The sequence below is a fragment of the Pyxicephalus adspersus genome, chromosome 8 (genome assembly GCF_032062135.1).
Source record: "Pyxicephalus adspersus chromosome 8, UCB_Pads_2.0, whole genome shotgun sequence".
Classification (NCBI taxonomy): domain Eukaryota; kingdom Metazoa; phylum Chordata; class Amphibia; order Anura; family Pyxicephalidae; genus Pyxicephalus; species Pyxicephalus adspersus.
In genome coordinates, this window is record NC_092865.1 from 73,858,765 (window position 1) to 73,873,240 (window position 14,476).

Below are 14,476 nucleotides of genomic sequence, written 5' to 3' on the forward strand. Positions count from 1 at the left end.
TTCAGGGAAGATGGAGACGTTGTGTACTGTTGTAACATCCCTGGACTACTAGCCCATATGGGAGGACCAGAATACTGAGCAGAAGACTGGCGGCTTTTCACAGACAGTTCTACTCGAAGTTTGAAATCGGTTTTACTGCATAATGGCAACTGCTATGCATTTTATTCCAATTGGTCACTAAACAAAACTTAAAGAAGAATATGAAAATATCCAAATGGTCTTACAAATGCTTTGCTATCATAAACACCAATGGTCCATATGTGTTGATTTAAAAATAATGAACTTCCTACTTGGACAGCAAAGTGGATATACAAAGTCCCCATGTTTCATCTGCTTGAGGGATAGTGGAGCAAAGCAGGATCACTGGAAAAAAGTGACATAGCCTTCAAGGGAAAACATGAAAAAAGGTGCAGCAAACATCATTAATGAGCCAATGATTGGCAAAGAAAAAATCATTTTCCCTCCACTACACATAAAGTTGGGATTAATGAAGCAATTTGTTAGAGCTCTGAACAGGGATGGTGATTGCTTCAAATACATTTGTAGATTCTTCCCTGGATTGAGTACTGAAAAATTAAAAGCAGGAATATTTGATGGTCCCCAGATTCCGAAACTGATAAATATTAAAAGTTCACAAGTTACATGACTGACACTGAAGGTTCTGCCTGGCACCGCTATGTCATGGTTGTCAAGAACTTCTTGGGTAACCATAAAGCACAAAATTATGAAGAACTGGTACAAAACTTGCTCCTAAACTTTAAAAATGTGGTTGCTACTATGAGCATAAAGGTACACTATCTTCATAGCCATTTGCAAAACTTTCCAGTAAACCTTGGCTATTTTAGCAAGGAACAAGGGGAGAGGATCCATCAAGATATAAAGGTGATGGAAGAAAGGTATCAGGGCAGATGGGATAGACACATGATGGCAGACTACTGCTTGAGCCTTCAACATGATTGTCCTGCTCATCAGTATAAAAGGAAATCATACAAATTGAGTTTTTCAATGATTTATTTGTGATTAGTTCTGTAAATATACTGAATAGAGAATATATTGACATGAAATATTTCAAAAATCTAATTCTGTATAAGTAGGCATATCTAGTTTATTTTGCCTTATTTTCATGTTTCATTAGTTTTCTATGAGGTTATTATGGAGGTCATGATTTCAAAAACTAAAGCCAATCTAGCAAAACCAATGCCATATTTCGAATCTATGCATCAAACATAGCCTAAAATTACTTTATTCTGTTTGGCAGGAAAATGTTTGTTGACAAGTGTTTTCAGATCTAACGCTTTATGGCATCTCACAATAACATCAATGGAACTTACAGATGTGGCAAGTGCGTCCAAATGGCCAAGTACACAGACTCCTTAGTATCAAATCTACTTCTCCTCATCAGTTCTAATTTACCTGTTGCTTTGCCAATGCAGTAGTTTCGACTCTGGTAAGACTAAAAGAATGTTCCAAAAAAAAAAAAATCTACGAACATCTAAATTCCTTTACCTTCTTGGAACATTAAGCTAAATGCAAGAGGTGGCGATTTAGACAAAAAGCTCTTACAGTTTTGAGACAAAATGGGTCCTCACACTAAACACCATGACCCCACCAGGACTCAATGACGTATTCACTTTTAAACCATTTCTAGACTAGAGTCCATTTCCAAAATAATAATGTATGGCAACTATTTCTTTTAACATAACACTGTATGGCAGGAATTTTTTCCCACCCATACAAGGATAACCCTACCTTGGACATTTCTACAATCACATACTCTCCTCTTTTCCTTTTCTGGGTTTCTTTCCAATCTTAAAAAATAAGTTAGAAGAATGAGTATCTTCAAATGACTTAATACCAACAAAATATATTGTGGATGGCTTACTAATTTATTGTACCTAATATGATTACCAAATAAAATGAGATTTTTCCCTCACAAAGGAGAATGTAATGTGTAGACTGCTAGTATACCCTACAACAATATTCTTCTGTTATAAACTATTAAATCAATCGAGAATGTTATGAGTATTTTTAATATATGATGCAAACCCAAGATTGCACATTTAGGTTTAACCATAAGATTATATATAGTAGTGATTGTAATCACAAGATCATATATTTCAATGTTGATTTCTAGGTACTACATAAATGTTTCAAATACTAATTCTTTTTATATTTTTATTTGTATGTCTGAACTGCATATCACAGTGTAACAATGGGATATTGGTGACTCTGCACTGTATCAACCTATTTGATATTGACTACCTTATATCACATTAATATGTTACTATTGTGGCCTTGACAACGCAGACAAGGACATCTACGATCTCACTCAGGGAGGATTTCTGAACTAAAAATTAGTTATTTGTGCCTACCAAATTTGAAACAAAAATCCACATAAAACCCTCCAGCCTTTACTCAGGCTCTACACTGATAATTAAGTTGATTTCTATTACAATACATCTAATATGCGGATCATATCATAAACTCCCTCCAGTAACTTTCATACTAATTATTTTTCAAACCCTCATAACTCAGTCTGACCTGGGAAAACTAATGCTATAAAACATCCTAAGCCAAATATTCATCTTATACATAGCAAAATCTAATCAGTGCCCTTTTTCCAACTTAACTCATCCATATCCATGTAGTGCCTAACGTCAAACAAAAAACAACTAACAACAATATACACTTATATCTGACCATCTATGTATACCCCAAAAATCATTACCAATGCGTTTACCTAAGTGGAAAAAAATATTCACATATAAATCCTCCATATAAAAGGTTTGCATTTTCTTATGTGATCATATTGTCTGGCCTCCAATTTATCTCCCTCCCCACAGCTAGAGAAACAAAAGACATATTTAAAAACAAATCAATGCATCCTAGTCCATTTGCATCGGGTATTTCATCTACTAGGCCCCAGCTACTAGTCCTAGCCACTAGCCACTAATACCTTTGGTTACTTACACATGTCAGATAATTATCATCACATATCCGATAATTGCATCAAGGCTGATATTGGGCGAGAATCTGGCATGTTTACAGCGCTGATTGTCTCGACAACCATCCTGGTGGATCCACGGGCGATGGATGAGGAACGATTGTAATTAGTGAACGATTGACCATTAACCCCTGAAGATCTCAATTGTTTAAGGGGGGCTGAAGGCCAGACTGAAAGAGATATTGTTGGCAGAATAATAGCCGTTATTGGGTTATGGTAAATTAGATGGATCTCTAAACATATAGATCCTGTTTCCTTTCCTTATAATCAACTGAAATGAGTAACCCCATCTATATGGGATATTGTTTTCACGTAGATAATTTAATAATGGTTCCGATGCTCTGCGCATATCCAGTGTATGCTCAGATCTTGAATAGAGTGGCCTTCAAACTCAATATGTCCAACATCTCTTGTTTCTGCATAATGTCCTCCTTAATCCTAAAAAAAAATTGACATTTTGGATCTGTACTGTGTGAACTCAATTTCTAGATTTTGCAATCCTGTTTTTTTGAAGGAGCTGCAAAAAAAATTGATTTAACCCCTTGGGGTAGATCTGCAGAGGTAAATGTTTCAGGAATACCCGTTGAACAAATATTGTTTTGCCGATTATGGTTCTCTATATCATCAAGTATTATGACCAATGAATGATTTTGAGCTTCATGTTTAAACAACTTTTTATGATGCAAAGCCACAAAGATGATGGCCACATTGTGTTCGTAACCCTTGCAATGAATTTGAGACTTGCTGTATTGATTGTTTATTAGCAACACATTCATCTCTACAGTTATTTTCCATTCAAGCAAAACTTTGATACAGATCCTGCCTAGTGGGTAATGAGTGTAAATATTCTTTCCAGTCCCAAGACGCATGCACGTTATCATCTACCACATTATCATGCAAGGACATTTCTACATCACAATTATCTGAACGTCTCTTCTCAAGGGAGAATAGATTCAGTTTAGTTAATCTCTCCTCATAGCTGAGCTCCTCCATTCCTTTTATTAGTTTAGTTGCCCTTCTCTGCACTCTCTCCAATTCCACAATGTCCTTTTTGTGAGCTGGTGCCCAAAACTGGACTGCATATTCCAGATGTGGTCTGACCAATGCTTTATACAGGGGTAGGATTATGTCTTTATTACAGTGTGGCAAAATTGGCATAGCCTGGCACAAATGAATTGGCTAGCATTTTTTGTGCCTTCCTCAACTTCCATAAGGGGAGCCTAAGCAAGTGATCATTAATATATTCTGGCTAAAATGTATTTTTATTTTATTACACTTGGAGAAGATATAAAAGCATCAGCATGAATATGTAGTTTTATATTAGTATAATTTATATGTTTCTACGCAACAATGTGTGGTTAATGGTATAATGCAGTTGCAAAAAGGTTTAATAATCCATGTTTTTTCCTTTTTCTACAGAATTTACGTGTCAGATATGTTACAGGATCAGGGTTTTACCTGCCTTCTGGGAAGGTCAGAGGCTCAATCTCACACAAATATCTTATGGTGGATGGAGATAAAGTGGCTTTTGGTTCCTTCAGGTAAATGTGTGTAAATCAATAAAAAGGCTAGATTGATAACAACTAAATTTCATTTTACTGATTTTCAGATTGTTACATTTGTCAGGTTGAAAAGAGTCCATAAAATTCAACCACTAAGGAAATAAACATACCAAATGCACAGTTGATTCAGAGGAAGGCAAAAAATAACCTCCTGATACAATTTGTTTCAATTTGCTTCAACAATCAAATTCTCCCTGGATCAACAGTCCTAATGTTCTTGGCATCCGCTGCACAGAATCTGGGGCTGTGCACAGCTGAAGGGGATTCTGGAGTGTGTGTTGCGGCCAGTGAGCAGATTGTTCAATCCTGTCCTACCATTGGTTGTTAGACCTTTTTAAACCTCTCCAGTTCCATGCCTGGGTTGCTGGATCTTCAGTGCATTTCCTGCCACTTTGCCAGCCAGTTCTCTGTTCTGATTTTCCGGATTTCACCTGGACTCTGTCTTGTCTGCTGTCTCCCCTGGACTCTGCCTGTTCAATTACCTTGTCTTGATTCACTGTGTTGTGGACTGATAACCATTCCTACTTTGAAGTAAATTGACCCCGGTCACCCCATGGTAGTATGAGCTCCAGGGGTTGTTACCTGTTGACCTCTTTGCAGCAAAATAGTCCAGTGGCCACCAGGGTCCCAAGCCCATTCCATGGCTCAGGTAATCCTATGTCACCTGGCAGTGGGAGGTGACCCGCAATGCTTTGTTGTCTTTTCTTAAAACTGTAATACTCCTTTTTGTTAAAGCAATCTATGGAACGTGCTAACTATTGTTTGAGGGAGCCTATTCCACATTTTCACATACCTTACTATTTAAGAATATCTTCCTTTTTCAGAGATTAAATTTCTTTTCCTCAAGACACAATGCTTTAGTCCTAGACCCTTATGCCAAAAGTCCTTTTGCAATGACCTTAAAATGAATAATTATGAAGCATTTGAATTATGAAGCAATTATGAAAGTTTCCTTTATAGATCATTTTTTTAGTTATATAGGGTGATCATATCCCCCCTATACATCTCTTCTCAAGGGAGAATAGATTTAGTTCAGCTAATTTCTCCTGCCCTACTCTGCACTCTCTCCAGTTTCACAATATTTATTTTGTGGACTGGTACCCAAAACTGCACTGCATATTCGAGATGTGGTCTGATAAATGCCTTGTGCAGGGGCAGGATTATGTCTCCATCTCTTGTAGTCTTTTCCTCTTTTAATACAAGAAAGTACTGTGCTAGCTTTAGATATTGGTAATTTATGCTATTATTAAGTCTATGATCTACCAAGATCCCCTGTTCCATTTTCTTTTTCCGTTTTCTATCCATTTACAGATTAAACTTTCTAAACCTATTGACCCTAACTTGCACATAAACAATCTGTGGGGTACTGTGCTAAATCTTTTTGCAAAGTGGATTCAGTTCACTTTCTTGAATCCATGCTGACAATCATTTATTATTTTCCAGCATTAAACTCTCTAGGATCTTTCCAACTATAGTTTGCAACTATATTATTTATTTACAGGTCTGTATTAGTCAGGCTGTAGATAATGACTTTGGTCCCTTTTAAAGTATAGGTACCATGTTGGCCTTATGCCAATCCATTGGTATTATGCCATTGATTAAAGAGTCTTTAAAAATTAGACAAAATAGGCCTGAGTTATTATTATTATTATTATTATTATTATTATTAAACAACAGGATTTATATAGCGCCAACATATTAGTTATTAAAGCTCTCCAAGACTGGAGAAGATAGACGATCATAGGAAAACTTGGGTGATCCAGGATTTAAAATAATATAGTAAATTATCTTTTTGAAGTCCATTCCAGGATAGGTAGTTCACCTATGTTCTTCCAAGAAACTATCTCCTCCAGTCTTGAAAAGCTTTAATAAATCAAGCCCAATGGCTTTGAAATAACTGACCTCATCTCTTTGAGGACATATGGGTATAATTCATCAGGTCCTGGTGCTTTAGTAAACCTAATTGTATCTAAGTGTTGCTCGATCATATTAATTTTGAGCCTTTGTGGGTCGCTTAAGGCTGTAACAATGTTATTTGCATTTCTTGTTCTGTGTTTCATGAGGACAATATTTCCTTTTAGTACAAGGAATGGAAAATTGGAAACATTTTTCTTAAAATTTCAGACTCCAATAAGTATTATTAAGGTATTATGCATGCCCATATACAACTCCACCTATAATGCCTCAATATCATTACTTGTTCAGTCAACAATTTCTTCTTTCACATTCACTTTCAGATCACCACTCACATACAGACAGAGACCACCACCTTTTCCTTTTACTCTGTCTTTCAGAAAGATAGTATAGCCAGATGCTATAATGCTAACAACCCAAATTGTATTGGGACAATAACGACTACCAAGGGTAGTCCACATTTCAAGATTTTGTAAATTTTTTTAAAGCTCCAAACCAACAAATATGTCTTTATCTCTTGTCTTTGTTCTCTGGCCCTTAATGAAGTGATTTACATTAGCTTACTATCAAAAAAATCTTAAAACGAAGGTTGCCAAGAATTACTTTTAACTTGATCTGAGCATTTAAAGCAGACTGCATATCCCAGGTTACTCCTGCCTGTTACTGCGCCCAGATAGAAAACTTCTGGAAATTGGGGAGAGGGGGCATGTGAACTCCTAGGCTACGTCCTATGACTGGCGTGTGTTACATCGCTTGTCATCCAATGCTCCGTTGTCCATCCTGGCACATCCATGAACGGTGAACGATTGTAATGAAAATGAAGGGGAAGGAGCACAGCGTAGTGGCGCTCCATCTTTTTCCCCCTCCCCACTCCATAGAGCTGAACAGCGCTGTATGAATAGCACTCGTTCATGCATCGTGCAGTCTTTTGCTGTTGGAAAGGATTGTGAAAGATGCTTTCGAATGACTATTGCACGTGTGTACCCAGCCCTATGCACAGGAAGCCGATGACTAAATGGGTTATGACACTGCTTCCCCTAGCCTTCAACAGAGGCAACAAATTGGGTTCCAGGTGCAGTGGGATAAAATAGGCATTGGGGGGGTTAGGGTGGTGAAGGCCCATTTGAAACACGCTGTCACTTTTCCTTCAAAACTTGTCAAAAAAGTTTACATACATATTTAAATTGTGTAAATTTGCCTAATATTCACCTTTACATGGTGTTTATTTGCCTGTTTAAAAAATGTAAAATCATACTGTGCACAACGTCACATTCCAGAAACCTCCAATCTCCTGCAGAGCAAAGTCATCTAACACCATATCTGACACCCTAATTTGTTTCACAGTTTTGAGAAATGAAGTGATTCAAATTGCAATGAAAAACAATCAGAAGAATTGCAAGAATTTATATACTTTCCATGCCAGTTTTAGACATTTAATTTCTTGAATATGGCAAATGATTTAAACCATAGGTGTAATTGATTTTGTTCAAGATAGAAATCACTGTAATTTATAAGTGGAATTGGAAAGCATTGTCTGTAGTCTATTAAATTTATTTGCGTATATACTTAATTTATTGCATTTGTTTTGCAATGCCACCATCTAGTGGCTTATTTAGGTGTGAATCATTCTATATGCAATTTCTAGACAATAAATTATTTTATGCCTGCAAACAGTTTATTTGAATGAAATTACTTTTTTTATAAAGACTGCAGCAATGATATACTTAATGATGTACAATTTTTTTGAACTAATATCCCCAGTAACTAATGAGTACCTGCACCTAGAGCAAATGTGTGCAAGCCCTATTAAAATTATACATTTAAATACTTTTTTTTACCTTAATGCAGCTCCTTGCTACTGAGATAGCAACATGAAAGTTATCTTAGCATGTTTACACAACAAATTATTAAATAGGTAAAATAATCTGCCAGCTTTTCAAAGTATTTGATTGTTGAGACAAGTATATGGTATAAATCCTCAAAGAGTCTCCTAAATGCAAACTGCCCAGGAAGTACATAAGGATGTTGGAATATAGCCAAACTGTAAACCCACATGGTATATCAGACCTACTAAAAAATGTAATGGCCTTTACTGACTAGTATCTTCCAATATATATGGGTGGTTTACAGCAGAGTTTAAAGGTTACCTTGCTTGTTCAGATGAAAATTGTTTTTATGGATGTTTAAACTCATGCGTTTAGATGCAAAAAGCAGAGAAAGCTGCATTCATCCTGCTTTACTTGCTAATCAAATTAATCTGAAAAACACTCTGAACTCCCTGAAGAGTATTTTGTGAAAATGTTTGCTTTCCCTGCTTTCAGGCAGTGCATTTCATGAACTCCCCAAGGCCTCTTGGTCTTTATCCAGAATGAGAAGAAAAAGATGTTATCACAATGGCAACATTTTATACATATCCACTATTGCCTTTTCAAGTTAATTATTCGGAACAGTTTAGTTGCTCTAGTTAACATGCTGTACCAGACTCTTTTCTGATGTTTTAAAAGTAAAATGGGTTATGGCAACTACGTATGATGTGGACATTCTTTCTTGCTAAAATGTTTAAGAGTGGTAAAGCATGTGAAGCTGTTTCATGAATGTGAGCAGAAGGGACTTAGATTAGATTTGCCAGTTGAGAAAAAAGTTGGCCAGTGTTATTTAGGAATATTTATCTGCTTAAATATGGAAATTTTTATTCCCTATCAATGCATATAGATATTCAGTTAAAGAAGGTTCATGCACAAATAATAGCTAGTCACTCAAACAGTTTAATTAAGAAAACAAGGTAAGACAAAGTACACAGCAATATTGTCAGATATTTAAACACATAGGAACTTCAATTATTGATATATATATATATCACATGGACATAGTTATTAGTAGTAACCCCTGTAATAATCTAGTAACTACTTAGTACACTATACATTAAATCAATATAACAATAATAACATAGACATATACTGAACAATATACGAATGCAATTCAGGAATGTGTTATTGCTACGTGTGAAGATGTTGATGGGTACCCCAGGATCCTGATTCCCTAAGAAGTCCCATCATTCCCTTTTCTCTAGTATATGCCAGCTCCCCTTTTATACAGTTAAGTCCCATTAGGTAACATTGGGACTCTTGGATTGGTTAGTGGGTGTGTTCTGTACAATGACTATCAGTTGGCACATACCCCACTAGATTGGGATTGGTTAAGGTAATTTGATGGACCTCCCAACTAAATTTGATATAAGACTCTCTTGCTGGAATCTAAATTTGAGGGTCAACCAGAGGCCCAGCTGGGATATCAACCCAACCCCTCTGTTTGATTATGCATCCATCTTCTGCTTGATGGATTAATTGCCCCATGAAGGCCCTATTAGTGATCTGTTCTTTCATCTGTTTGTTTGTTTGCTGTTCCTTGGCAAACCCAAACCCTCTATCGGTATTTACTACCTCTTGGTGTTCCTGTGAAGTCCTTGAATTAGAGACCCCCAAGGCGGGCCAGAGGCCAGTACAAAGATATCTATAAACAATCTTGAGGTGCAACAGACCCCTGCTTGTGCCTATCGAAGCATTAGCCACACAAGAACCATGATTGTTTATGTCTGGATTCCCTTCATTATTCTCAGTTCTTCAATTATTAGCATATGCAATAAACTTTCTTAGAAAGTTAGAATTAAGTTTCTGATATGGTAAAAAGAGAAAGGCAACTTAGGCGGTTCCTTGCAGTCTATTGTGCTTTCTTAAACAGTCCATAATTTTCATGATTGTGGTGGAAAAGTCCAATATTATAGATTTATAAGATTTATTCCCAAGCGATCCATCAATCAAGTCCATCATAGGCATGGGTACTCTGTGCCTTTATTTGAAGTTTTTCTTGAATGTAGACACTCACAGCTGTAGGCTGGTAGGGCTTGGAATCCACCTCGTAAGGATACTTAGGGCCCATGCATTAAAGTCAGCATGTCACTTTCAGGAGAAGCCTTTGTCAGGCCTATTGAGCATTTCAGAAACTTATGTCAATAATACTTTGAGTACTCCAGATTATTGTTGAAAAAGAACACAAAATATACTAAGACATAATACCGAGACCTGTCACAATGATTATACTATATAATCTATATATCTATATTACCAGATACACTACCTGTAGCCATCACCACATCATCAGACTACACACATTTCATCAGTCTGGCAGTATGCCTGCCAATCCCTTTGCATGCCTTCTGCTGTGCCTCCTCCCCATCTGTGCTGTATCAGCAATACTGACAGTGTACTGGAATATGTGTCTAGCTTGGCAGGATCCCGAGCTGGGGATTGACCATTACCTTATGAAGCAGACACCTTACAAGAATAGGCGTCCAGCTTGGTAGAGTCCCGGGCTCGGGACTGACTATTACCGTGTGCTGCAGACCGCAATAGTGCACATACTTCATGGCTTGGGCACTCAGGTACACTGAATCCTCTTGTTGCTCTGGGAGAGGTCACATTGATAGGCAATTGCAAGGAAACAAAACAAGTTCATCCAGAAGCAGACATGAAAGCAAAATCCAGAAAAGTGTGTCTCAGGAAGATGTCCTGAGTGGAGGCTAGCCTCAGGCAATGGTAGCCTAAGTTCAATGGTACTGATTTATATCACTCACTATTCACTAAGGTCTCATCAGTCCAAGTATATCTGTACTCATAAAACAAGTCTGATCCATTTAACTCAGTATGTAAAACCAATATGGCACATAATGGAACTGCACTGGGAAGTTGCTCATAAACCATACTCACACAATCAATAAAAGTGTGAAGAACTGAAACACTCATTATGATAAATTGGTAATATTTTCCTATTGTGGGGTAACTCTGATTACAGGTATGAATAATGTAATGGAAATCTTCTTAGATAATAAAAAAAAAAGAATATCAATATCAGGTGTGAATAAAGTGAGGGGACCTTCTCAGATTATGGGAAAGTATTATTAATATTACGTACACCTATCCTCCCCCCTTGAGTAACTTCCAATAAACACACCTCCCCCTTTGAGTAAATTCCAGACAAAGGAATATGGATCAGATATAAAATAAAGATAATAGAACTGTGTGCTTTTGTCAGAGACATTCTGACAACAACAATAGGGTAAAAATTCCAAAACTTTAGCACACAGGAAAAAAAAAGGTATATAGATTTAATACTTCCTTAACTTCATTTCCTTTCTTAACCCATTTAACTTTTATTGTCAAGGAGCATTGAATCTATATTTTTAACCAAAAATTAAATGTCTGCCTTTTAAAAACGAACAATAAAAAAAAGTTCTGGGAAAGAATGGCCTTTCCATTTAAATAGTCCATTCCTAATGGCAGTTTCTCTAAAAGACTAGTGATTTGTATGTTAATCATTTGTATGTTAACATGTGGAAGTCAGGCCCAAAAGGGAATAAAAAAAAAAACAAAAGAATATCAGCTACTAAAAAACATTTTTGAATTGTTTTCCAACCTGACTGCAATTATACAATTGGAGGCTTCTCCTTAAAACACACCAAAAATTAAAATTAAATAAAATATTAATATTAAAATAATATTAATTGATAATAATCAACAGTATTTATATAATACCAACATATTATACAGCACTGTGCATTAAGTAGCACTGTACATAAAATTGAGCAAAGCCAAGTACTGTGTGTTTTAGGGTCCTCTAGTTTTACCTGTCCGGGTCATACCGAGATTCCATTGTTGATCAGTATTTTTCCTAAAATACAAAACTTCCAAGTTCAAATAATAACATTGCACTCTCTGTTGGAGGTTCCCAACAGCTTGGTCACTCCCTCCTGACCCTCTACAATTCATAGTTTCCCTGTACTCTCTTTTAAAATCTCTGAACTCTTCTAGGAAACTATTTAGTTGAGTTTTCATTTGGTCATTCTCAGCCTGTAAAGAATTGTTTTGTGCCTTTGAATTTCTGAGAGAGACCCCTGGCCTATGCTTATGAAGATGGGTCCCCCAACGTGGTGAATACACCTCGGTATCACATCTGTATGTTTTATATGGACGTTGGTTTATCCTCTTTTCAGTACCAAGGGACAAAAAGAATCTGGCAATGTGGCCAAATAGTCCACAAGCATAACATCTTATCTTGTGAAAGGCATTAACACATTTACTTACTCCTGATACAGGTTTAGGCTGAGGACCTGGAATTTTCAGGGCCTTTGATGACTGCTTACAATACAAAGGACCTTCCCTACAAACACTGGAAAAGGTCACTGTCCATATACCACAATCCAAACATGTCACACCAGTTTCATTTGCAGGTGGGGGTTGTACCACTCTCTCCTTGCCTGAAGATATAGAAGGACCTTCTATTTTATTAACAAACTGATCCTTCTCCAGAGGCAATGTTTTGTTCTCTCTTTCCATTTGCTGGTTACACTTGGCAATGGCATCAGCCTTACTGATGGACATGTCATCTGCACAAGCTGGTGCAGTGTTTTTACCTTGGTCCATTTGAATAGAAATGGCAGCCCTTCCTTTCAGAATAGTAATGGTTTGTATCAGCTGTGCCTCTCTCTGCTTGCACTCGGTGTGGTCAATGGGTTTGCCTTTTTTCATTTCTGCGATTTGCTCTTGAGCAACTTTATAGGCACTAGTAAGGTGACCACACTCAGTCTCAGATTTCACCAATAACTGCTTGTATTTAATTAATTCACCTTGAGCAGATCTATAAATTTTACCTTGCTCTTCATAAGAAGATCTGATCATCTCATTTAAGGTAGAAGTGGTATTTAACTCATGAAGTAAATTTTGGTTGGCTGTTTCCATTTTTATTATTTTCTCTCTAAAACTCTGTACCAGGTCTGCTAATGTATCAATTCTGGCACTCATGGCTATGCAGGCTTCATACATACCTGCCATTGCTAGGCATTTTAACTTTTTATTCTTTTTGCACGATTTAGTTTGCTGGTCAAATAGTTCCTGCACATATGCCCACGGAGACTCTTTAAATTTCGCATTTGAGGCAAAGTTGATGCTTTTATGCATAATCAAACAGATGGGTTGGGTTGAAAAGTCTTTGAATTAGAGACCCCCTAGGCGGCCCAGAGGCCAGTACAAAGATACAACAGGTTTTCATGTGTACACACAACATTCCTGCACCTATACACATTCATTATATATAGATTTATATCTCTCCACATATATCTATAAATATCTATAAACAATCTTGAGGTGCAACACCAGCCATAGCTATTTGACAGTATAGTGGTCAATTAGTGACCTGGCCCCCTAGGAGATATTGTATTGTAATTTGGTGTAGAAGTATTTTTGTATTTAGTGAACTGCAGAAATCTGCAAGCGTTGTCTTGTGTCTTCTGCAAGCGAGTCCGTGTTCTTGGATAGAGAACACATACAACAGGGATGCAGCAGTGATCCTGATTGCTGTTGCTACACTGTACTTGTAGTATGTGTTCTTGGATAGAGTTTCTCAATCCAAGAACACAGGGCACTGGATGTGATGAATGGGGAACCTTGTCCCCATTCAACCTCTAGTGCCCTGGGATTGCCTGCAGTTGTGATCGCAAAGTTCATGTGACCGTGGGTACTGAACTGCAGATGAACTCTGCAGTTCCACTACAATCCCCTGGGCACGACAGGTTAATTAACCTGTAGTGCCCCGGGGATCTCACACTCTTCTCAATGATTGCAGACTCTGGCGGCGAGTATCTCCTCCTAGTAATTTGATACATTTGTTACATTTTTCTCACAGTGGATAAAAGAAAAATGTAACAAATGTATCATAATATTTCTGTGTTGGAAAGTGTGTTACAGAGTAAGAGATGTGACGAATTTGAACACCAAAACTAATGATCACCCTCTATAAATATATAAATGGTCCATATAGGGAACCCTCTTCCCAACTATCAACGTTAAGATTCTTACAAAGTACAAGAGGGCGCTGTTTCTGTCTGGAAGAAAAGAAGTTTAAGCTCCGGATAGGGAAGGGATTCTTCACTGTAAGTCTGTGAACA

General features: G+C 37.1%; 1 protein-coding gene across 3 annotated transcripts in view; it reads left to right on the top strand.

The window, feature by feature from the left end:
* Positions 1-14,476, top strand: part of FAM83F (family with sequence similarity 83 member F) — a 92,049-nt gene that overhangs the window by 53,613 nt on the left and 23,960 nt on the right. For all 3 annotated transcript variants that reach the window (XR_011922036.1, XM_072421158.1, XM_072421159.1), the window contains exon 3: positions 4,424-4,545. Coding sequence is in view for 2 of the 3 variants with exons in the window: in XM_072421158.1 (XP_072277259.1) it covers positions 4,424-4,545 (122 nt within the window). In the remaining variant the exon portion in view is untranslated. The remainder of the gene's footprint in view (positions 1-4,423; positions 4,546-14,476) is intronic.